This window comes from Protopterus annectens, chromosome 1.part0 (assembly GCF_019279795.1).
Source record: "Protopterus annectens isolate FY-2018-M chromosome 1.part0, PAN1.0, whole genome shotgun sequence".
Classification (NCBI taxonomy): Eukaryota; Metazoa; Chordata; order Ceratodontiformes; family Protopteridae; genus Protopterus; species Protopterus annectens.
The window spans coordinates 1,754,369,811-1,754,395,537 of NC_056725.1; the positions used below are offsets into that span (position 1 = coordinate 1,754,369,811).

Consider the following 25,727-nt stretch of genomic DNA (forward strand, 5'->3'; position numbering starts at 1 on the left):
AAGCCAAAGGGCAGTGCAGAGAATTGGTAATGCGTTGAACCTGCAATGAAGCGGAGGTATCTTCTGCAATTTTGTCTGATAGAGACATGCAGGTATGCCTCCTTGAGGTCCAAAGTGACTAGCCAAGCATTCTTGCCCAGCATGGGAAGAAGCTGCTGTAGTGTTAGCATCTTGAATTTTGGTACTTGCAGATAGGTGTTCAGAATTGAAAGATCCAGAATGGGTCTCCATGCTTTGTCCTTTCTTGGAACTAGGAAGAGTCTTGAGTAAAATCCTTGTCCCTGCTGCTGTGCAGGTACCTGTTGAATGGCTATCATGTTCATGAGAGCTGTAATTTGTTTTTGTGCCTCTGCCCATTGATTTGGTGGCAGGTTTGTCATTCCTTTGATCCTTGGTAAGGTATGAATGTGGAATCTGTATCCTTGAGAGACAATGTTTAGAACCCATTTGTCTTTTGTGATGATGTGCCAATTGTCTGCAAAAAATGCTAGTTTTCCTCCCAAAGGTGTTGCCAGGAGAGAATTGCTTGGTAGTTTGAGGATGGAGTCATTGTGTCTGCCTTCTGTTAGCTTGGGGCCTGTCTGCTCCTCCTTTCTGGGTAGCAGAACCCCATTGGCGAGGTTTGTAAGGGCCCTGTGACTGACCTCTGCCCCTTGGGCGTCTGTATTTGCCCCTCTGTGATCTGTCTGAAGCTGGAAAGGACCAATTTTCTGTTGGCCAATTTCTGCTGAAGCGAGGGGGTTGTACCTGCAAGAAATCCTTGACCGTTTGCATAGATTTAGCCTTATCCTCCATTTTCTTTAAAACCTCTTCTGCTTTGACACCAAATAATACATCCTGTTGTAAAGGTACATCTAATAATTTCGCTTTAACATGGTCAGGGAGGGTTTGCTCTTTTAACCAAGCATGTCTACGAATGACTGAGGCAGTAACAGCTGCTCTACAGGAAGCTTCCAGTGAATCAAATCCGCATTGTAAAGTATGCTTGCCCACCTGTTCAGCTGCACGCAACAGATCCTGCATTTCCTTGAACTCAGGCTGTTCTGAGTGTGTGCTCATTTTTTGTTTTAACTGAGACATCAGGAATTGTTGATATTTCAACATGTGAAAATGGCAATTTAATGCTCTCATAGCCAGAGTTGCAGAGGTGTATATTTTCTTTCCCAATCTATCTAGGGCTTTGGAATCTCTTTCAGAGGGCACATAATTTTTAGCCATAGAAGCCTTTGCTCCCTTAGGACCCTGGGATATGGTTTCTGGGTCAGCTACAGGGCTTTTATGAAGGAATTTGTGTGAGTCAGGTACTCTGTAGTATCTGTCTGGTTTGGCTGGAGCAGGAGGTAGAGAGTCTGGATTTAAACTAGACTCCAAGTAGACATCATCCACAATATATAAAACAGGAGGAATAGCAAGAGGTCTGTGCTGGGGTAATAAAAGGAACTCTCTGAGCCTTTTCTTAGAATCTGAGTAATCCTGGCCTTCCCAGTGGAAATGTTCCCTCATGGTATGTAACGTTTCCCCAAAGGAGTAGCCTTCAGGGGGAGATGCTGAGGGAATAGAGTCTTCAGCATCAGAATCCTCATAAGGTGGAAAAGTGTAATCCTGTTCCTCAGAAGAATCTGAGGAGAGAGAAACCTGGTCAGAGGATGCATAATCCTCCTCTTGTCATGGTCTTTTATCAGGAGGGGGATGGGAACCCCTGATAAGGGTAATTAAATCTTCAGCCATCTTAAGCATCTGTTTCTTAGGCATGGGGCCTTGACCTGTAGACTGATAAACAGTTTTCCATAAGATTTAATGGTGAGAGTAGTCGGTCTGAAGACACCGTCTGCAACCGAAGGTGTTTCCTCTGCACCGGTGTCTAAATCTGCTCCAGTGTCGGTAGATGGCTGCGTCGGCCAAGTAGACTCTGCGTGGGAGTCGGCAGCTGTCTGGGGTTCCAGCTCAGCGGTTGTCAGGGGCTGCGTAGGCGCCTCACTGAAAACCGGAGAACCGGCGACAGTCCCAGCTGAGGCCTCGTTGTCTGGCTTATTCCTAGGCTGCCTGTCCTTATCCTTGCGTTTTTTTAAGAATAGCGGTCGTCGGCTGCTCCGACGGCATTATATAATTGAATTTCCTACCAGAATAATGCCGTGCGAAGTCAAAACGGCGTTTGATAGTGCGTTTATTAAACCTAGCGCAAAACCGACAACCTGTGACGTCGTGGTCTGGGCCTAGGCAAGGAATACAATAGGAATGGAAGTCCTTATGAGGTATTTGCTTCCCACAAGAAATGCAATTGTTAACTTTTTCTGACATCGGACTGAGGCAAGAAAATGTTCCCCAATGGGGTACTTAGCTTTATTGAAGATGTCGGACTGAAATTCAAATTGAAAATCTCAAGTGTCGGCCGACCGGCACTTGCGAACTGCTTCTGCTTCGGGCACCGCGCAGCAAGAAAGACTGAAGAAAATGGCGTTGGATGCCTCTTATATACACCTGACGCACTGACGTCGGGGAAGAAGCGACAGCAACCGATGCCGGACCAAGACTTTGGAATTCGGGCCGACTGCGGGACCGCCTGACGGCAAGATAACCCAAGTGTGATGACTGCAGCAGGGTAACACGATGAATATCAGTGAGAATGCACATCAAGAAGCCAAACTATTTTACACTACAAGCCCGCTAATCTTCAGCATATATTAACCGTTAGCAAATATACAACCGAAAAGAGGAAAAAGTCACATTAATACGCAGCCATATATGATCTACTTACTGAAAAAAACACTAAGCATGTTGCCAGTTACTGTTATGGCCCTCTATTAACATGAGCATGAGTTGCTAAATCCTAAAGCCACTTTGTGCAATCTGTCGCTGAAAAAAAACCCAGTAAGGCTGTGTTAGGAATCATTTAGCTAAGAAAAAGAAGACTTATGAACCAGTTTAGTTAGAATAAAGAAAAAACAAATCCTTATGAGCAATCTACTGTCACAGATTCAATGCCAGATAGTAGTCCAAGCACAAAGTTGAAGTTCTGGTCTACATGACAGAGTAAAGAGTCATGGAGTAAGTAAGTGGTGATTTAGCACCGTTTACATTAAATATTCAGAACAATAAGAACTTATTGCATTGTACACTTTGTAGCTACTGGGATTTCTGTATAATAACTAGATTACAATTATCTGAAAGCTTGGCTAATTAGGGTTACCTGTTGTTGACTGGGAGAGCAGAAATGTATATTCCTAATAGCAAAGCACAGACCCCTTCATGCTCACTGAAGACTTGCCAGCCACTTTCACAGTGTGGGTCCTGTCCCTCTGGACATTAGCTATCTAACTACATAGGGATCAACTTGGATTTAACATTTAGCTTAACAATGCTGACATGTGGTAAGGTAATGCCTTGGTGAAGTCTAGGTGTGCTGCATGAGCAGCATGGCTACTGTCCATGGTTTGATGTTACCAACTTCACTACATAGGCTCTACTGTTAGCAAAGCCAAACTGTTGCAGGCAAGTCTTGCAAGATTTCTTATACTGTAGTTCATCAGGTCTGTTATGACTTGTCCCATGGCCTTTCAGATGAGGCTCATCAGGCTGATGGATTTATAATTCCCGAGTACTGTTGTGAGGCCACCCTTGTGGTTTGGCATCACAGCTGCTGTATGCCAAATCTTGGAGCCAAAGCTGGTGGATAAGCTCAGGTTGAATAGTTGTATGAGCAAGACCACCAGTGCATGTTTAGTGATGTTCAGCAAGCAACCTATTATGTTATCAGGTCCTATTGAGGATGTATTTTTTGTTTTGGCATTTTTAATAAGTGTTCTTTGGTGACAGGAAGTTTGAGATCCTTAGGTATACAAGTTTTTTTTTTATAGATGTCACTGGGGTGAAATCTACACTGAACTTGTTTGCTTATATATTTGTGATATCCGCTGGATCACTGTATGTAGTGTCATTATGAATAAGTTCACTTTGGTGTTGGAGTGTTATTTCATAACTTTCTGGCATAAGTAAAGAAGGATTTGTAATTATCCTTATTTTCTGATGCCAGTTTAAGTTAATGGGAAGCCTTTGTTTTCCTGATGGTAGTTTTAAAGACCTTAGCTAACCTTTTGATGTTGGCCTTTCTTTGTGGGTCTTTAGCTTTGCTATAACAACCTTTTACCTTGTACTGTAATTTTTATTTATGCAGGTGGACCACCAGGCTGCTTTGCTTTCACCTTTTCCATTTTATTTAGATTTAGTGGGGACTGAAAGATTTATAGCTTTCTAGGTGACCACGTAATTTATTTGCTAAACTAGTAGCTATGTCCACATTTTGAGGATAACAGTTGCAGTTGAACTTTAAGACTTCATCACAAAGTGGCAGGACGTTTGTACGTTTGAAGTCTTTGAATACTCTGATATTTGCATCTGTTGGTTTAGGGATTTTGAATGATAAGGTTACTAATTTGTGGTCAGACTTAACTGGGGTTGGGTATGCTAGTGGAATAGTGTACATAGAAACTATATTTATAAGAATCCGATTAAAAACATTTTGTCCTCTAAAGAGGTCTTTAACGATTTGATCCAGGGAAGTCTTGTTTAAGAAATCAAGGGGTTTTGTGGCACAGCTTACATTTGCAGTGCAGGTCTCCCAGTTTATCGAGATGTAGTGAAAGTCTTTCAGGATGGAGTTTTGGATGGAGGTTTTGCATATTTGAAGTACATTCAATATAATTTAAGAAATGGACAGGGTTTTCAGGGGTCACTGAAGGGGTCTTGTGAGATGCAGTATTCTGATAGTTGGTTTTATTTTGACCGAGTTGAATCTCAAGGAGTTTGGTTCATTTTTGAGGAGGCACATAGTTTTGTGTGTGTGTGTGTGTGTGTGTGTGTGTGTGTGTGTGTGTGTGTGTGTGTGTGTGTGTGTGTGTGTGCCAAGTTAACAGGTGATGGTAATGTTCTGAAAAAAAGTGATGCATTCAAATGGAGATTAGAAGAAATACCTGTATAAAAGATCAGCCTGCCAAATGTTAGTGTGTGCAAGTTAACACAAACGTTGGAAAATACACAAAAAAACCCTCTCATGTATAATAATAAGTGGTGGGAACAATAGCTTTTTATCATAACGGCTACTCTATCCATATTATCCCGGAAAGTAAATGGCTTTACAGGTACACACAAAAAGGAAAGAGTGTTGAATTATATTGTGAAATGCACAGTGCAAATAGTAATGTTGCAGGAGACACGTTTGGAAAGAAACAAATGTGTGAAATTGTGAAAGACAAAGTGTGTTTCAAGGAATCTGCATGCTGCTGAAATGAAAACAAACTGTATGTTGGTGTTGCCATGTTGACAAAGTGAAGTATGAAAATTAATTGAAAGCTATTAGACTACAGTGTAAGTCAGACTGTTGACTTGAAATGCTGAGAAATAATCAATGAAATGTTAAATGTAAACAAGACACAGGTGCTGAGTATAACAATATTTGACAGCAGAAAATTTTGAAGCACAAGATAAATACACAAAAGTAAACTGTGGACATTGTTAACATACTCTATGTCAAGCAAAGCTATTAGATCAAAAGCTACTCTTGTATAAATGTACAAGATCTTGTTTCAAACTGAGACATTTAAGAAAGCTAATTCACTTAATATTTTGGGTTGCTTGAACTATGATAAGTTTGAAATAGTAAAAGCAAAGAGACAAGAAAAAGGCAAGTGTTTCTACTGCACTTTTAGAAACAGTGGCACAGTTGCAGAAACGTGTCAAATACCATATACAGTCACTGCAATGATATCCTTCACAATCATGCTGATTTATTTATAGGTTTGGGAAGTTTCCCGTGAGAATATCATATGCAAATACACCCTTAAGCTATGGCAGTGATATGTGCTCCAAGGTGAGTGCCACTAGAGTTCAGTAGGAGAACTTAAATGAAACTGAAATGAATAGAAAACAATGCATGAATGTACAAGTATTGTTGTACAGCAAGGCAACATCCATATTTTGTTGATCCACAAGATCTGGATACAATGATTAATGGTTGTAGAAATGGTCCCACTAGACCCAAATGCCAAGTTATTTTCAGTACTACCAGCAAATAATGGGAAAGGCCACGGTGGTGCAGCGTTAGTGTTGTCACCCACATCAAGAGGTTCTCCCATTCGATTCTCGGCTGGAGTGCCTTCTGTGTGGAGTCTGCATGTCCTTCCCGCAGTCAAGTGACATTTAAAGACATTCAGGTAGGTGCGTGCATGAATGGGCGTGCCTTCTTTGAAGGTTGGGTGTCAGGCTGGCAACTCAGCGCCATAAAAATCCACTGCCAATCATTAGTGAACTGGAGTTCTGCTGAGGTACCCGTAACCAGGAAAAGCAGAAAGACATCACTTTTACCAGCAAATAATGGATCCTGACAGGTAAAGCTACATGAAGAAAGATTAATTCACCATTTGGAAGGCTCAAAAATGCACATGGCAAACCATTAGGAAGGTACAGACTGCACAGATGTCCATATGTGATTTAATCAGCACTGGAAGTATGCCAAACAAGTGTTACATGTGAAATTGAAGACTTCAAATGTGATTAGCTTTTAGTTGGGGGGGGGGGTCTTACACATGAGCATGACAAGAAACTGATACAGTCATTAAAAAAATTAAGACAACCTGCTATCAAGTCATATAAGAGCAAAAGTAAACTAACAGTGACATGTCTGAAATATAACACTCGTATTCCAATGTCAAAGGAACTGAAACCAAATACAGAAAAAGAGAGAAAACTGAACAAATGACAAAGGCAGAAGAGAAGCAAGCTTTCTAAAAAATACTGATGTAATAAAGCAATATCTTACAAAGTTTCTACCCAATACACCTGAGATAACTCACAGCAAGATACAGTACAGCTATGGAGCTTTGAGCAAGAAGATACTCTGGAAATGTGCATGAAGCTAGCTACAAAAGCAACAACACTGAAGTGTTATAAGATGAAAAAGCCAGTTATGTTACAAGTAGATGCCAGTAGGAAAGGTATAAGATCTGCAAGCATAAAATAGAAATATCCATTTGTCTATGGGCCAACAGCATTTATTGCTGCACAAAACAGATATGCTCAGACAAAAAAGGAACTGTATGCAATGCTATAAAAAAAGCCACGGTGGTGCAGTGGTAGCATTGTCGCCTCACAGCAAGAGGTTCTCCCATTCGATTCTCGACTGGAGCGCCTTCTGTGTGGAGTCTGCATGTCCTTCCCGTGGTCGAGTGGCGTTCGAAAGACATGCGTGAATGGGAGTGCCTTAGTTGAAGGCAGGGCATTGGGCTGGCACCTCGGCACCACAAAAATCAACTGCCAATCATTAGCGGACCGGAGTTCCACTGTGGCGACCCCTAACCGGGGAAAAGCCGAAAGAAACAACAACATGCAATGCTATAAAAATGTGAACAACTCCACAAATTTCATAAGGTCTTTGTACCAGACACCTCCATGACTATAAAGGATGTTACTTGATTTAGAATAAACATGGTCAGAAAGTGAAAAACAGCTAGACCAAGCAGGAAACTATATAGAGTAAATATAGTGAGTCTAGCATTTTACCAGAAAAGAAGAATTGTTAGCAGAGTAGTGCTTTTTTTTTTTTTTTTTTTTTTTTATCTCCCGTCAAATGACCATCAGCTGTTACCAGCATATCTCTTCATTTACTTGTGTCTACAGGACCCACGTTAGCTACTGGGTCAGTGAGGAGAGCAAGGATGCTGATGCAGCATCATAGTGCTGCAAGGGAATGTGTTCCAACTCCTGTGACCCTACTGCACCTTGTTAGCACTGCAGTCACTGCTTTTGGGAGATGCACGAGTGTTTGCATGCAGGCACAATGCCCCATCTAAATGGTACACTGCTTATGTGTCAAAAAAAAAATACAAGCTTGTAACACTGCTTTATTGTAGAGAACACAGGCTACCTCCTACCTCCCAAGACAGGTGAGCCAAAATCAGCCTCTCACTCCCATCCTTCCCATGTGATCCCTCCAGCATAGGTCGTCCGGTGCACAGTAAGGTTTAGCCTTCTGCACCACTGGGCTTCTCAAAACTAGAGCTTCTTTGTGTAATTCCATAATTCAAATGATAAAAGAAAAAGTAAAAGAATTCTAGAGATCACTGACACTGACTCAGAAATGAAGAACTGAATGATGTTACAATGAAAGGTTGGCCACAGCAAATATTATTGGTAAGGAAAGAGATTTAGTCTTATTTTTTATTGTAAGGAAGAAATAAGTCAAGTTTAAGGCTTAATGGTTAAAACTGACAAGTCTGCAGATGAAAATGAGAAAACAGATGCCTAAGAGTATGTAGGAATCATATCTGGGAGTAGCAAAGTATAAATAAATAGCAAGAGGTATAATGTACTGTCCTGAACTGTTGACTTGGGAGAACAAGTAATGCAGCATTGTGCCATATATGTCACATCATAAAAATAACCCAAGGAAAGAAATGGCAAAACACCCAGTACCAGGTCTAACTAGGCACAGCTTTATTTTCATTTAAAGAGGTTATATATCCTACACTAGTTAAGCATCATTACAATTTCCCTAAAGTGATCAAATCAAAAATGATAGACACAACAAATACAAATTGGTAGGTTCAAAGGTTCATAAATAGTTAGGTTCAAAGGTTCATAAATAGTTATCAGTCAGGTGGTCCAGGTGACCACTGAGGAGCCTAGCCCAATTTCCCATTTGGCCAGAGCACTGTCTGAGTGAATTGTTCACAATAATTTAGGAAAATGGAGGTTGAGGGAATCGAACTCTGGACAACATAAAGCAGATTGTTGACAGCTCATAGTCTATCATCTGCTATGACAAGTGTGATTAGTAAAATAAAAAGTCTATACTATCGAGGCAGGGTACAGCTAGTGCTGTCACTCCTGGTAATGATCCCCGATATAAAAGTAATTTACAAAATTTTTGCATTATTGAAAATTCAGACATATAATATCCAATCCATGCCACTGCAACGTGAAGAATCTAAATGAAAAGAGCAGTTTCAAAGCTATACTGTTAGCAAGAGAAGACAGAAAAGCTAAGTAACTACTTCAACTTCAGCTACATTACTGAAGCCTGAAAATCATAAGTAAGGGAAACATTACAGAAATATCACCAGAGACAGAAATATTGTTATGAAACTTCAGAAGTCTAACAGGTAAGATATTAAGTAAGAATACAAAAAACATACAACATTTTCCACCCTAGAATTAAAGCAGTTTGTAAAGTGAATGAACCAAGGTCCTGTGTTACTCAGAGAAGACGAATAGGATGTATAGGTGGGATTGACAGGCATATGTGCAAGAAAAAGAAGATGAAGTTGAGGGGATAATAAACAACTAGAATTGTCACAATCACTACTTTTGCAAGTAAATTTGAGACTTTCTGAACTGGGCTGGCGCGAATTGCAGGCAAAGAGTACTTTAGTTTTGATGACAATTAAATTAGTAGTAGAACAAGAACTCCTGAAAAGGGAGATCAGACGTCTAGACAGAGTAACATTATCAAACAGACTCATAGGTAAGTACTAGGCTAGCTGCCCTTGCAGGCCATTTCAAGCCTAGCTAGTTTCCTTTTTTGTACTTGAAATAACCTATCCTATTTGTTTATAAAATGGCGTTACCAGACCAAGGTCAATAACTATAAATTACCCTTAATAAGAATAACAGGGATAATACCATAGATAATTTGAAGGGACCCATGCATGGGATAAAGCATTTAGGAGGACCATCCCTACATTAGTAGTACAGGGAGCAGTCCTGGGGAAAATGTTCTATTTTCCACCCACAGACCTTAGTTGTGCTTGAAATTGGACAGGGATGAACTCTGTTTTATATGGATGGGAAGTCTGTTCCATAGCAGTGGTAACATCTGTGAAAAATGTTTATCCCTCCAAACTGTTCTGTTGATGTTGCGGAACAGGTTTAGATCCCTAGACTGAGTATTTCTGATGCCATTTGACTTGCTGATGTGCAGTAAATCAAACAGTATACATGCCAAACACAGGTCACCTCTTAGCAGTCTGTAGGATGCTGAATATAGTGATGAGGTTTTCAACTGGACCATGTAGGACATGTTTAGGCCCTGTATCCTTTTAGTAAGGCATCTGTTACCGGTCCAGTTGTTGCATGTGTCTGGACAGATAAATACCAAAAATGACTGACCTAATGAGGATTGAGTAAAGGGGGACAGTGATATCCCTACATCTAGACACAAATCGCTGTGTTTATAAGCTGTGCAATATAGAAGGACATTCTTACAACAGAAACATGTTGATCAAACCTTAGGTCATTTGTCCACATAAGTTCCCAAATCCTGAACAGCTGGGTCAACTCTTACCAGCTAGGATCCGTGCTTCCTGATCTGTGCTCCTCAATGGTTACAAAAGTCTTTAAAAACTTAAAAAAAAGTTTCTACCTACTTTTGACAGCTACAGTGAACCACTTGCTACAACTGACACCACACACCAAGTGCTCACTCTTGTACCAAAAAGCAGTCAGAATTAATTTCTGTACCAGCATTCAGAAATGTCAGTACAGAAGTAAATACAAAAACTATACTACCAATTGATGCCTCCTTGACTCCGCCCTAGCAACACTTCTGATGCTACCATCATGTTATTAACTCCTAGATGTAGTGCGGTTTATGAATTACATACAGCAAGCATCATTGAATATGTGTAGTCTGAATCCTAAACATTCACATTAATTCCCAGTTTGCAAAACAGAACACAGAATATTACTGGGGTGTTGATTGCTCTAATGGAAATTAAAATAGCAACTGAAACACAGCAAAAGCCTATTGCACAAAAATATTTCTAGAAGGCATTGAATAACAATATCATGAAGGTAACGAGGACTTATACACCTGATTTGATTTGCTAACAACAACATTAAAACAGTAATGGTGGCCTTGCAGGCCTACAATGACAATGCATGGCTGACTACAAGGATAAGTGAAGCAGATGGCATTCCCATTTACATTCCACTTAAGCACAGCGGAACAGTTCTCATATTGCCATCTCTCTTTCCATCCCTCCCTCCCTGCTTTCCTGCTTTCATTTCTGTTGATGGTAGTAATAAACAAACAGACAAATTGTCTTAATATCTACAAAAAATAATGAAAAATCTGTAAGAGGTGATGTTTAGAGCACATATTAGGACATTCAGAGGGATTACTGGGAGAATGTAACTATTTGAAGCTGGTGATAGAATGTGCATGTTTAACAGCTTGCCATAATTCCAACTCAGCAACAGGTGGTCGAACTGCAGAATAAGATGTGTAATTCAGGTAATCAAAGGGCATATGGGCAGAAAAAGCTGGTGACAGTGAAAGACAAGGCTCAAAGTAAGAATTTGAAATTTGAATGTTATACAGGAAGAAAAGGATTTGGACTTAATAGATTTGTGAGAGTTAAGAGGCAACTATTGTCAGGTTTTGTGAAATCATTACTGGGGATTGAGAAAGTGACCATACTGCCACTGTTGGTATCAGAGAGCTTGTATAATAAACCCAAGGTGATTCTGGTACAATCAGGATCTACATGTATGAAGTACCTGATATTGGAGTAGCTATGGCAAGCAGGAAAGACATTTTCAGCAGTGGGTTGAATGGTGCATGCAGATCATAAATACTGAGCTTTAACTTTTCAGCACGGGCTGCACAGATGCCAGTAGTGTGTGTTAACAGCCATAAAACATATGTTGTTGTTTCCAGTTAGGCTGAAGATTTACTCATCAGAGTGTGCCTTGATGTTTCCAAATGCTGTCAAAGCTAAAAGACATTCATTTTGAGAGGTAATTGAGGCTGAGAACATAGGAACATTAAATCCCAGTGATTCTACTAGGTCAGTAAATGTAAAAGATAAAGAATGTGAGGAGCAATTGGATGAAAATATAAAATTGCTGTGAAGGTTTATAGAATGGGAAGAAGCCAAGAGGACATTTGGGCTGAAGGCTATAGACTGCCTTCCCTACTAGGCACTGATACAGTACAGAAAGAGAGTAAGGGATATAAAAATATTAAGTGAAAGACCTGTTCTGCTAGAGTTTTTAGTTAAATCTAGAACAGAAGCTGTTGTTAAGAAAGGGATAATTAACAGGGAATAAAAAACACTGCACAATAACTATAGGAATCAAACAGAAGAGGTAACAATTGGGAAGAGAGAATAGATCAGCAATTCACAAGGAAACAATGGGAGGACATATATATGGCACCCAAATATGCAAAAAACTAAATGGTTCAGGATTTTGCTTGGAAAGGTTTGCATAAGGATTTTTATACCACAAGCAGACTCCAAAGATTTTTTTCCTGAGATGAATGGCAAATGTTCAAGGTGTGATGAGGAAGACAGAGGTAACTGAAAACATATATTTGAAGTGTACGGAGTTGGCACATTTTAAAACGTCCCCACAGTATACTCTGTCAGAAATATTGTGTGAGCAAATGGGTGTAACTAAGGAAATAGTTTTTTGAGCTGGGATACAGGATCTGAATTGCCTATACCTAGTAAGGCCTTGTTAAGTTTAATTCCGGCGGCCAAAAAAGCAATTACTAGAAAATGGAAATCAAAGTCTAAACCAACTGCATTTGATGTTCTGGCTACTGTGGCAGGGATAAAAGAACTGAAAATTGGATCTTGAGAAAAAGGTAGGAGCAAATTACATAGAAAAAAATGGAAATTATGGGAATGACACATGTAGAATAATGTTCTGGAGGATGAGTGAGGCAGGAACTGATCAACTTAAGTAATGCTGACTTGATAATAGACAAAAGAATATATACATGATGCATAATGTTTGCAACTGGGAACAGGTTTTCTTTTATATAAATGTATGTTTGCTCATGTCTTACATGACATTTCAATAAAGGTGGTAAAATTAAAAATATAAAACTGCTGTAGAGCAAACTACCTGGACAGAAATAGTATGAGTGACTTAATTTAGCTAACTATTTATAGGTAAGAGTCTATTTTTCCGTTCCTCCTTACGTCATCTTATGACTTTGCTAGCTAGTACCCTATGTCCATGTTAAGTCAGCTAATGTCTCAGATTCCCCCAGACTTCCTTCTTTTTCTGTTGGGTCCAGTATTTAAACCAAAGGGGATCCTGGAAGTTTTGGCCATCTACAACCTTCATGGAGGTTTTCAATATATCCTACCCTCTATTCCTCCTCCCACTTGTTTACTGATAGAATCCAGAGGGCAGGCACATCAGCAGCAATTAGTCAAGGATCCACCCTAAATCCTTCTTGGGACTACACCCCATTTTCTTCACACATCCCTGGCCTCCACCAATATTCATATGGAGAATGCCCTCGATATGTCCCTCGCTGTCAGGACTGTAACTCCTATTCCTCCCATACCACTACGTCAACCACCTAGGCTGCTAATAGCATCCAGGTTTGCAGAGTTGTAGTCAGCACTTTATCCCTCTACAGCTAGTAAGAGTACATCTATGCCAAAATTTGCAACAAAGCATACTAGACAGAGGGTGTGTTATCACTAACTGTGTTAATCTGGCAAATTACAGTAAATAAGAATTGGGCTGTTAAACTAGAAAACTACATTAAATAAGAATCAGGCTAATAAAATAAAGAATTATAGTAAATAAGAATTAGGCTGTTAACTACATTTACCAGAAATTAAGACTGAGCTGCTTTAAAAGAAAAGTGCAGTATTCTGAAGTGTATCCCCTACCCCCAATACAACTGTTAATTTTTCAATAAACAAAAACAGAAGTAGCAAAAGAAATGTTTGAAAGGTCTGGAACACCGATGCAACCATGAATATTAGTGGCAAATAATGCTGGGTCCTGTATGAGTTTCACTGATTCACTTTAGCAGTAATCAAACTACTCCGATGAGTGACAAATGTAATTGTTAATATTTCATAAAGTAAAGCTGAGTTCCACTTCAGTGACTTAATGTATATTATGTTAACAGCTACTGAAAATGATTCTAATTGCCAACTGGAACATGCAACATGATAACTTTTTGTATGTATTATTTCAATATTTTATACAAATACGTGTGTGTGTGTGCAACGGTGAAATGGATGCATTTTATGATGTGCTGTGCTGTAAACAAGGAAAATCAAAATTAACTAGCTACATAATATTAACTACAATTTTGCTAGCACTGGTCAAAATAATTACTAAGGGAGATATAATAGGAGTACATATATTTAGGATTTTCAGGCCTTAACAACTGAAGAATTATTTCAGCGATGACTTGACAGGAAAGGGTGACAATACAGAAGTGATTATTTTGGTAACTACCTTTGTTTGTGTGCCATAAGTGAAGTTAGTACCAAACGATGACAGGAATGTGTAACATGTTACATGTTGATAGTTTTCTGTTTGTTACTGTAATGAAAGGGTAATGTCTGGTTCACCTGTTAAGTTTCCAATGACTAGTTTATCTGGAGTAGTTGACAACAGAGCATGATATGATGTGAATGAAAAATAACAATGCTGGCTATCTATCTGCAATGTGCAAGGTGTAAGATGTCTACTCAGTATTCACTATTTTTAAAAAGTGAGTGAAGTGAGAAGCCATGAAATAGATTACATGTATTGAAATGAAGATTGTTTAAAGAATTAGAGAGAATATACTTGATAGAGTGAAGACACGGAAGAGGTAGGACAAGATATGCAGAACTGTACTGCCTATAGGCAATATGTTAATTACATAGCTTTGAGAATGTTGGATGGAAGAATCTGTTAAAACTGAGCATCACAATATGGGATGTTTGAGCCTGGCTCTGTGATGTACAATGACGAAACCCTGACTGCGATCCAGGCAACTAGGATGCACTTAGCAGCCTAGCAAAAGCAGTCAGGCATGAAAGGGGTAGAAGTGAAGCAGCATGACTCACTCACCTCTCATAGGGAAGGACTGGGGAGGGTGCATGCATTCAGGGGCTCCCAACAAAGTGCTATCACTTTGTGTAAATCAGGGAAACCAGCTTCCATACTTTGGGCGGTGGGACATGGCCACATGAAGACAGTGCCCCTTGAAGAAGTGAGGTGATGTCTTTCGCAGATAGAGAACTGCACAACCCCACACCCACACTATGCCAAGCATGTGTAAGGAGGTTAGAACAAAAAAACAAAAAGAAAACAGAAAAATCATGAACCATCCCTGACTGTCAACCTTCATTGCTATGAAGGGGAACAAATGGGCTGACTAATTGGAAGAGGGCTAATGACCTAACTTACAGGAGGGGAAAAGTGAGCAAAAAGAAAAAACAACATGGAATGTTCAAAAAAAGAGTGATGTAACAGACTTTTGGAATATGTGAAAATGCTGAGCAGAATTAAGCCATTATGGAATAAGCAGGTAAGATAACCAAGCTTCCTACTGAAATGTCAGCACCCGTAACATCAAGTGCTGACAAACCAGGAAAACAAAAGAAACTTCCAAAGAAGAGTGAATCTCGAAAATCGCTCTTCTCTCTTCAACTTCTTTTTTGCAGGGGATCAAGCCCTCTACACCTCCATACCTGCCAACCTTATCTATACCAACTCTGAGATCACCTTACCTCAGAGAAATGGGAATATGCTGGGAAATGGCCATCCTGGACTTAGTATATGTAAGCCCATTTTTTGACAACTCCGTCTCCGTTGTTTGGGACATGGTCTAGTGGGTCCCAACATTTCAAATTGTTACTGTACAACCACAATGGAATACATTGGTGAGATGGGACAGAAGATGATTATATCAAATAATATGTGTGTATGATACAGATATTATATACATATTTTATATATATATATATATATATATATATATATATACACACACACACACACACACACACACACACACACACACACACACACACACACACACACACACACACACACACTCTGTTTTTCCTGATTAAACATAACAGTTTCTACTGGTATTTATGGGTTTAAGAAGTACTTGGTATAAACAAGCAAGCACATAAGCTAATCTATTACTCCATCAGTATATATGCCGTGGAGATAAGAAATTGATAAAAAGCAATATTACATGATGTATCAGCACTGATTTGAGAAGAATGGGGCAACACTGAAATATGGTGATTTGTTTTAAACTGATGTATAAATTGCTGGATTATGAGAACACTATTTTAGATGGTGCAGTTATTTAAAAAGATTTTTTTTTAATTAAATTTGCCTAAGCATTTTTCTGCACAGCAGCCCTCACAACATTTACAACATACTGCATCTCATCGACTTGATATTTCTAGAAGGTAAGCAGTCTGTGACACTGTCAGAATGCAATGACCCAAAAAGAATAGCAAAAAAATTTGATCCCTGATCATAATCTTGTAGTTGGTTATCTACCGTGCTAAGATAACATTTTTTTTCAAAAAATGGCAATTAGTGAAAATGGTACGGTACTTGTAAAGCCATAATTGATAAAAAGGATAACTGTGAGGAGTTTGGCACTAATAACAATCAAACAAGGAACAGAACCTGCGTACATAACCAAAATAATGGACACAGAAGGGGTAGAAGAATTACTCATCTGTGATGGTATACATGCTGGCACATGTTGCAAGAGATAATGAGATCATGTTAATCCTGTGCCTGCTAGCTACTGCACAGGTTTCCCCAAAACAAGGTCTGCTCTGCATAGCATCATAGGTTCATAGCAGATTACTAGGCTATCGACCTGGAGGTAATTTTAAGCCTAGCTGTTTCAACCCAACTTAATACCACAGACGTGCTAGTCAATACCCAAGATTGCATTTATTGATGACTGCCCATGTCCAGGAGGGTTGTGGGTGCTATCCCCGGTAAGAATTTACTGTGCCCCATCCACTTGTCCAGGTTCCTTTTGAACAGTGTCACAGAGGTGCTTTGTTTTAAATGAATTAGTAGCCTGTTCCAAAGATGTGGCAGTTGCTGAGAGATTAATCTGCCCCTCCAGCATATCCTACTTAAGTCACATTCCATAATTTATATGTCCGTGGATCAAGTAGCCCTAGATCCGTTTGATTTGTGATCTGCAGTAAGTTCATTAGATTTGGATCTTGGATTGCTCTGTAGGCCAGCCATAAATTTCCACTAAGAAGTCTATATGATGTGGAGTATAGTGACAGGGATTTTAGTCAGTCCATGTAAGGCATATGCTGGAGGCCCCTGATCTTCTTTGCTAGATACCTCTGAGGTCTCTAATTTCTGCAGGTGCTTCATATGATGCATGCCGAATGGGGCATTATACTCAATTATAGGCCAGATAAGTGCAGAGTATGGGGGGGGGGGGTGGTTAGAACCTCTTTTAATCTCGAGGTGATACCTTTGCTAATCAAGTGTGCTACATGGAAAGCTTTTCTTACTACTGCAGACACGTGGTGGTCAAGGATCTATATCAGTTTATCGAAAGCTGATAAGAGCGAACACTCTGATCGACCCCTAAATGAAGAACCTAAATAGCGAAGACACGGAACAGCGATTTTTTTCCCAGGGAAAAAAAATCGCTGGGCCATTGTCGGGAGTTTGCTATTTCCTCCACTGTAGTTTGATCTCAGAGTTGGCATATTTAAGTAGGGGGGTGTGGGGAGCAAAGAATTGCACTCATTTTGAGGCTGTGACTAGTACTCCAGTTGTTGGTTTTCGTGATACCCTCCTGGAGTATACTGACAACATTTGGGGATTCAATGATTGCACCTAGTTTGCAGTCATCTGCAAACTTGCTTAGCCACACCTCCTTAGTTTTGACATGAACTGAGAAGTATATACCAAACAGTAGGGGGCCCAGCACTAACCCCTGTAGCACCCCGCTGGTAATAGGTCTGCTGGTTCATGTGGAGTCATCCACTTTGATAGTGTGTGTCCGGTTTGTGAGCCAATTGAAAACCCACCTTACAATGAAGGGGTTTACATACAGTTTAGGTTTATAGATAATGCCTGAATGTGGGATTGTGTGGAAAGCTTTTGCCATGTTGAGGTATGCTGTGTGCACAGATTTGCCCTATCAATGGGCTTGGTCATACTTTCAAAGAAATCCACCAGATTTAACAAGCAGTATCTGCCCTACACAAAGACGAACTGGGTAGGATCCAGGGTTTGAAGGTTACCTATGTCTCTATTTATGAGGTCCACAATGATATGTTCCATGACCTTACAGATGAGGTTGGTCAGGCTTATGGGTCTGTAATTCCCCGGGTCTGTTGCTAGGCCACCTTTGTGGAGGGGAATAACTGTAGCTGTTCTCCATTCCGCAGTAACAAAGCCGCTGGTTAGGCTGTGATTGAAAAGGGTACTTAATGGTGATGCTAGTTCATGTTTTAATGTGTTTAGAAGACAGCCTGGGATACATTCTGGTCCCACAGAGGCTGTATTTTTTGCTTGGACAGGGCTATGAGGATCTGCTCTTCAGATATATAAGGTGGTGGAAGTATGGTACCCACTAGACTGCCAGGTGGAAATGATAAAACTTTTTCTTTATTATGCATTACATATCCCTGAATATGGAAGAAATAAAAGTAGAATGATACAAAAAGTAGAAAGGTGGTGCCTGCAGTTCTGTTGGAGAAGGTAGCAGGACTAACAGCCACAACCAAAGATAAGTATTTAAGAATGTACATACTAAGCTGCTAAGAATCTGGTCTCTATGACTGGGAACATTTGAAAATTTTTAGCACAGCTGGTGTGATAAAATTTGCTGCTGCATTACCAAACATCCCTTTGAAATGATAGATTTTTCTCTGCCATAATACAGTTTGGTTCAGAATCCTACAGGCTATCACTTAACTGAAGACTGAACTTAACTAACCAGTGGCTTGCATTAATTTAAGGTACTACTAAATAATGAATAAAAAAATGACAAGGACTGTATTACAGTTACTTTATAACAAACAAATGAAGTAGTTATGCAGATATGGAATTAAAAATTAGGAACCTGAACAGTCCTGGGGCAGTATACATGTTATTACTGCACCTGCAGTATTCCTGCTGTCCTTTCCCCTGGCTTTTGCATCTACTAGTGCACCATTTACCTATTCCTATCTAGATGATCTGCACCCCGCCTACATCTTTCAGGAGACAGCCTTCAAAGAATGCATGAAGTCCACTATGAGGGCCTCTTCAGCAAAGTGTGAAGGGTAATGCCACCTCCCTTACTACAGTACAGCAACCTTCTCCTTTCTGATACCCTGAAATAACTGGTCCTAGAAGTGCTTTTACATGGTACTACTCAGCTCTGCTAACTCCTGTATTCTTAATCTGAACAGTGACTGGCAAGACTACCACTGCCATTACTAAAGACTCAACTGCCATTACTAAAGACTCAAGTACAGAGTTTCTGAGCTGCACAATATGACCTAGCAGCCTATAATAAAATGGCTAGCTACAAATCCCAGATCGGACTTCATAAAGACTTATTGCAATAGTCATGCTAGTTGCTTGTTTTTGCAAAATGCTATCTTGTCCCCTCCAAAAAAGTGAACTTTTTAACAAGAAATCAGGATTCAACCATGAGAATGGAAAGCTTGCTACTAAATAGATTCCTGTCAAGAAATACTCAGAAATACAAGTCTATCAGCTGTGTTGCTCACAAGAGTAAATGTGCGGCAAACCTGTTTTCGACCTAAATTCTAAACTCTATATGAACTTTTTGGCCAGTCTCACTGACCTCTGGATTTTACTTACTATACACACACACGCACACACACACGCACGCACACACACACACACATACACACACACGCACAAAATGACCCATTCTTAGATATGTCTTAAGCTACACTATCCCACAGTGTCCAGCTATTTCAACATTTAACGGACCTGGCAAGAGTTGAGAATTCAGCCCTTATTACATCAGGAATGATGACATAGTCCTGCATGTGGTCTAACATTTCCTAGGTGTACATGTATTGTGATACATAACGTTGTGTGTATAGTTGTCTATATGCTGCCTCCTACACTCCTACATACATCCTAACTTATCTATTAAAATACAAATTTCCAGTCTCCACCATAGCATCTATACTCCTAGTCTTTTTCAATGATGAGAGCTAGTCTCTGGTTATTCAATCCCCCCTCCCCAAGTACAGGGACAACAGGCACACCCAAGCTACAAGCAGCACAGGCAAATATGTTTTGTCACTGTACAATCAAGTTAACAAAAATTATGTGAATTAAGCAGTAATCAACTTGCAACTATGGTACCAACAACCATTGCCTTATGAAGAATCATTTGCAGTTCCTCTTACCTCATAAAAGATGGCAGCTGTCTAATCATCTCGCACTTCTCATGTGTTAAATTTTTTGTCCTGTTTTCAGCCTCATCCAAACTGCAGCACAAGATGCTCAGAGGCTGAGAATAGAAGTGTTCCACAATACACAACTGTAAAGTGCACAAGGCGAAGAGTCAGGCATATGTTTACACTTAGATCAACAAATAACCTGTGAAGAGGCATTGATACACAATTTACCCTAACATCAGTTGGTAAGCTGCAGCGAGATAAACAAGTGAAAAAACTGAAAACAACTTTTGTACATAAGCTTATAGAACTAGAACACATTTATAAATGTACCCATTCACATTCACTGTATCAATGTTTCAGCAGTAGTAGGAAAAGTTCTGGAAAGGTGAAACAATGTGTTGCTCATAAATGGAATGTCATTTGCACAGAAAACAAAATATGTCCTGGCAATGTATAAAGTATTGCACACTATTTTTTCTCTCTTAGACTTGCCCGATGTCTCCTCTACTTTCACATTCATTCCACTGTGGGCAAGAGACAGGCATCCTCATGTTAGGCGAGAGTCTGACATCCCATTTATTCCTGCCCAAGGACCCTAATTAGCACATTCGTTATCCCTTTGGTTAGTTGCTTGGTAGGGAACGGGCCACATTCAGATCTAGAGAAGCAGCCCAACCCTTGTTCCCCACTCTTTCCCCTGCTTGCTTGATTGTCAGTTCTTGTATCACATGCAATGGGAATCAGAGGTGGGCTTTTTGCTTGCCTCTGCAAGGGATACAAGCCTGCAGGACAATACCTACCCACTCACTCACAGCAACAGACTGCAGATAGCTTTTGCAATCTACACCAGGAAAGAATGCTTTGAATGTCTGCCTACAAATGTAGACACCTCCCCATCCCTTCATTCCCCATCAAGATGGATGAACGGACATCCCACTTCATTCATCTCCCACCCTGCCAGCTCTGTCAAGTGCCTGAACTGCTAATAGATCTTGGCTTGCCTGGGTCATAGGACTTCATCCGTTTATGGCACCCAGTAGCATGGCTGAAATGCATGGCTGAAATATTTATATCCAGACATTTCTGCAAATTGTCTCAATATTAGAAAAAGCTTCAATACAGAGAGAGATGGAGGGAGAGAGAGGGAGAGACTTGCCTGAACTGGTAAAGTATAAAATTATATCATCTGTAAACAAAGCTATTTTCTCCTGTTTAATATTTTACTCTAAGACTCGTATGTTGCTCAGCCTCACGTTCTGTGTTAGTGGCTCCACATATATACAGCAAACTGTAAAGGTGACAACGGCACTGCCTTGTCTTGTTCCTCTACTCACAGTAAATCCCTACTCCAGGCTACTGTAACTTCAGTACTGCTGCCACCCCTTGATACAAGGACATCAACATTTCTATGAATTACACTGGAAAGCCTCCCACAGATAGCCCCGGTGAACTCTACTGAAAGCTTTCTCAGCATCTAGACTTACTAGAAATGATGTGATGGCCTTTATTTTGGCTTAGCTATGGATTAAATGGGTTCTGAAAATACCATCACCTATTTGTACTTGCATGCATTGTCTAACAGCTACCAATTCATATTAGTACAGATTAATAAGCTTATTTATACACATATCCAGTCTATTAGCCAAAATGAACATAATTTTTTTGGAGTCATGGTTTAATACTGATAATGATCTGAAGAGAGGGGAGGCCCTAGCTGGGTCCTTACCTTTCTTTAATATAGTTGTTGGTAACACTTTCCTCCAATAATTTGGTTTCTCCAGACTAAATAGGACCATATTAAATAGTTGCATCCATATTTCTATCACCTTCTCTCCTCCTTCTTCCCACACTTTTACCTCACTTCTATTAGAAGTCCATCTGACCATGGAGATTTACCTGTCGATGGACACTTTCTCTGGTTTAATTTGTTTTAAGAGTGCTTGCACCTGGTAGAATCAATCCTCGTGTGAAGTCTTCTACCTTCTATTTCTAATTGTTCTGTATGTCGCTCTCTCTATTAGTAGCCTGTTCACAATATAACCTCTGATAACACTTGCTCATTATAACTGCAGTTTGATCAAGATCATTATAATTATGGCCTTTAGTCTCATCTCTCATTTTTACCAACACCTTAACTAGTGTTTGGCAATTCAGTTTACATACTAAAACGTTGTGCACCTTTGGGGAGCTGACAAAATGAAATTGCTTGAATAAGGCATTCTTAAGTTCACACAGCTAGAACACAATCATCTACCTTTTTCCTTAAATCCTCCATTTCAGCATTCTGTGCAATATTCTCATTCTGTCTCATCTCTTGCATATCCTTCAGCCTTCCCGAATTCTCTTTGTAACATCTCTGAGCCAACGCTTTCCTCTCTCTGTTGTAACAATGTTTCAATTATATTTTTACTTTCTCCCATTCTCCTACTATATGTTCCACCACTTTCTTCCAATTCAGAAGTAAGCTCACCAATAGTTTATTTTGGTACCCCTTGGGACATCCCTTTTACTGGCCCAGCCCCTAGTGCCCCATATCCATGCAGAGTCTACCACCTTGTCTTCTACCCATGGAGACTTGCTCCAATATCACTGGGGCTAATCGTGGATCCTAAAGGCAGCCTGGGAGCTTGGCCATCTCTGCTTCCAGTACGGGAGACATTCTTTACATGTCTTGCCCAGTTACCTGCCCTGCATTCCATGCTCGATGGGCAATTCCCCTCTTTGAACTATGCCTAACCTAAGGCAGCTTCAATAACAAATGCTCATCTCTCCCTCCTTCCATGCACTCAGTCACCTGAGCCACTACCTGACTGAACAGTAATTAGGGCTTTATCCTTCTACATCACCGGAACAGCTGTCATCAATACTGTTTCCGTTTGCTGTTTATGCTTTTTTAAGTTGAACCAATAATTAGGGAATCTTCAATGTTTTTTTCTCACTGCACTGTACCCTGGGTAGAGTTCATTACTTACCATTACATGATCTGATTACGCTAACGAACAGATCACAAAGTCTTATACATACGATTTTTTTTTATTTTATATATATATATATATATATATATATATATATATATATATATATATATATATATATATATATCCAATCTTTCCCAGGCTATTATATATAATCTCCAATCTTTTCCAGGCTACATGTCCATGTGAATAAAATGTATGGTTCTCTCTCCTTGTAAAGAATGCTACCGCATCTTTTACATAATACATTTTAAGGTACCTATTCAGTAATTCCCCTCTTGGATAACCATCTACCCCTATGTCCAATATCCACATCTCCCTTATCTGTAACTACATTCCAATCCCATGCCATTTTAATTCACCCTGCTAAAAACCTATAACTTCATTTATTATATTAAGTCTTTAATCTTCACTTCTGTTGGTGCATAAATATTCGCTGTGGTGATCTCCTCTCCTTTCCAAGATTCCTTGACTGCCACGTAGTTTCCCACTTAGTCTATCCTCATCTCTTCCATTACCAGCTTTCATCTTCCCTTTATGAAAACTCCTACTTCCCTTTTCCTAGCCACTTAATATTCTGCTGTACATCCTTCCTTAAATCCTCTCTCAACAATCATGTGATGGTCAGCCCTGTTCAAACGTGTCCATGAAATCATAATTATATGAAGTTCATAGCTATTTACTAGGCTACTAATCTGAGAGAATCTTAAGCCTAGTATTAGTCTCATGGCAGTTTTTACACCTTCTATTTTGTGTAAGAATAACTCAGACGTGGGCTGAGCAAAGTTATTTTGGGGCATTTACTTGTTCCCTCTCTCCATCAGGTACATGGGTGCTAAAACAGAGATGAATTTGTAGTTTAAACAGAGTGGGAGAAGTACTTTGCTTTATGTGGAGTGGAAGACAGCTCCACAGAAGAGAGATTCTCAAGGGACATTCTCTTGTGATACATAACATCTCTGTTTCAAAGGTAACCGAGATCCCTTGAGACATTCTAAATAGCATTCTTCCCTTTCTAAGACATAAGCAATGCTCATTTGACTTGCCTTTTGTTTATCAAAAGCTAAGTAACAAGTCCTAATCATCTGTATCCGTTCCCCCCAGTCAGCCACTAAATGAATTTGTCTTTGCTTTAGTGAGCTACGTGGCAACTTTCCGTTCATTTCTTGCTTCTTCTACAACCTACAATGGATCCTCAGGCTGTACTCTGAATTAATACATTAAACTAAATACATTTTTTTGTACTTTGTAAAGAGCTGCCTCAAATCTTTATCACACAAGCTAATATAGCTTTCTCCCAATCCTTACTAATTGTAGTTTCCTGAATCAAGTCTCTTGTAGGTTTGTGATTGCATTTCCCAGACATTCCTAGAAAGTATTACTCGCTTACCCATTGACATAAATTGAGGGTTTACCTAATTCTACAATAAGAATTCAAAATCCTCCTGTATGAGCTGCACCTTCCTCAGTACACCCCCATAGCTGTTGCAGCACTAGTATTTTAACAGGGTCTACTGCTTCCAGAATGTTGCTACATATTCTTTTCAACTCTCTTTACTTTTCCTCAAATTTTCTTTTAAAGACTGGAAATAGGCTCCATATCAAAATCTTAAGACGTGTGTTGCCAAGTCCTAAGACACTGAAAAAGAGAGACTAAAAATACAGGAGAAGAATGAATACTGAACTGCATTCTTCTCCTTTAAACTTTTTTCCAGAAAAGGCAAGCTGCCCTATGCACCTCCTAATGAAGGGGGGCAAGCCAGCATAATCTCCAAACCTATGTACATGTATATGTATATACAGATTTTATATATATATATATATATATATATATATATATATATATATATATATATATATATATATATATATATTTATATATAAAAAATCAGCTCCAAGACGGCTATACATAGGATATAAAAGTCTAGCCAACTATTCCAAAGACATGCATCTGGAGCGTTTCTTGCCAGGCCTCCTCTGAAAATAGGCTCTCTGTCCTAGTCGGACTTTCCTGGTCAACAAAAGTTACATAAAAAATAAAAAGAATTAATTAAAGTTTGGTCCCCACATCTCAGGACTCAGCAAAGCAGGTCCTCAGACTGTAAAGGGTTACCCTGGGAATGGTTTTATCAGTAATCCTGTCAGTACTGCATCTGACTGCTGCTCTACTTATTTCCACTCTGCCCATTATGAGGTTTGTTCTGGCACCTTTTCTGCTAATAACTGTTCACGTCTAGAACACCTGTTCATAGGTTCATTGGTGTATACTAGGCTAATGGCCCTGGAGCCTCTGCAAGCCTAACCCATAGGATTACCCTGGCACCGTGCCACCTGACCTTAGTTCCCAGTGCCTCTGTCGAATAGAGCCACTGGAGTGATCCTCGGGGTGAATTTTCTATTTCTGGATCAAAGTCTTTTTCCATTAAGAAAGAATATTTTTAGAGTTGCTGAGTGTAGTTTAAATTTCAGTTTTACATTTATACAGCCTTTGAAAAAAGGAATACATTTATTCCATTTTAATTCTAGTCACAAGGGAAAAATGATTGTCTGCATA

At 39.6% G+C, this 25,727-nt stretch overlaps 1 protein-coding gene across 1 annotated transcript in view; it reads right to left on the reverse strand.

Annotated features, from left to right (window-relative positions):
* The window catches only part of ORC3 (origin recognition complex subunit 3), a 1,128,136-nt gene that overhangs the window by 687,087 nt on the left and 415,322 nt on the right, over nucleotides 1-25,727 (reverse strand). The window contains exon 10 of the mRNA XM_044069085.1: nucleotides 20,205-20,338. Within this exon, the coding sequence (XP_043925020.1) occupies nucleotides 20,205-20,338 (134 nt within the window). The remainder of the gene's footprint in view (nucleotides 1-20,204; nucleotides 20,339-25,727) is intronic.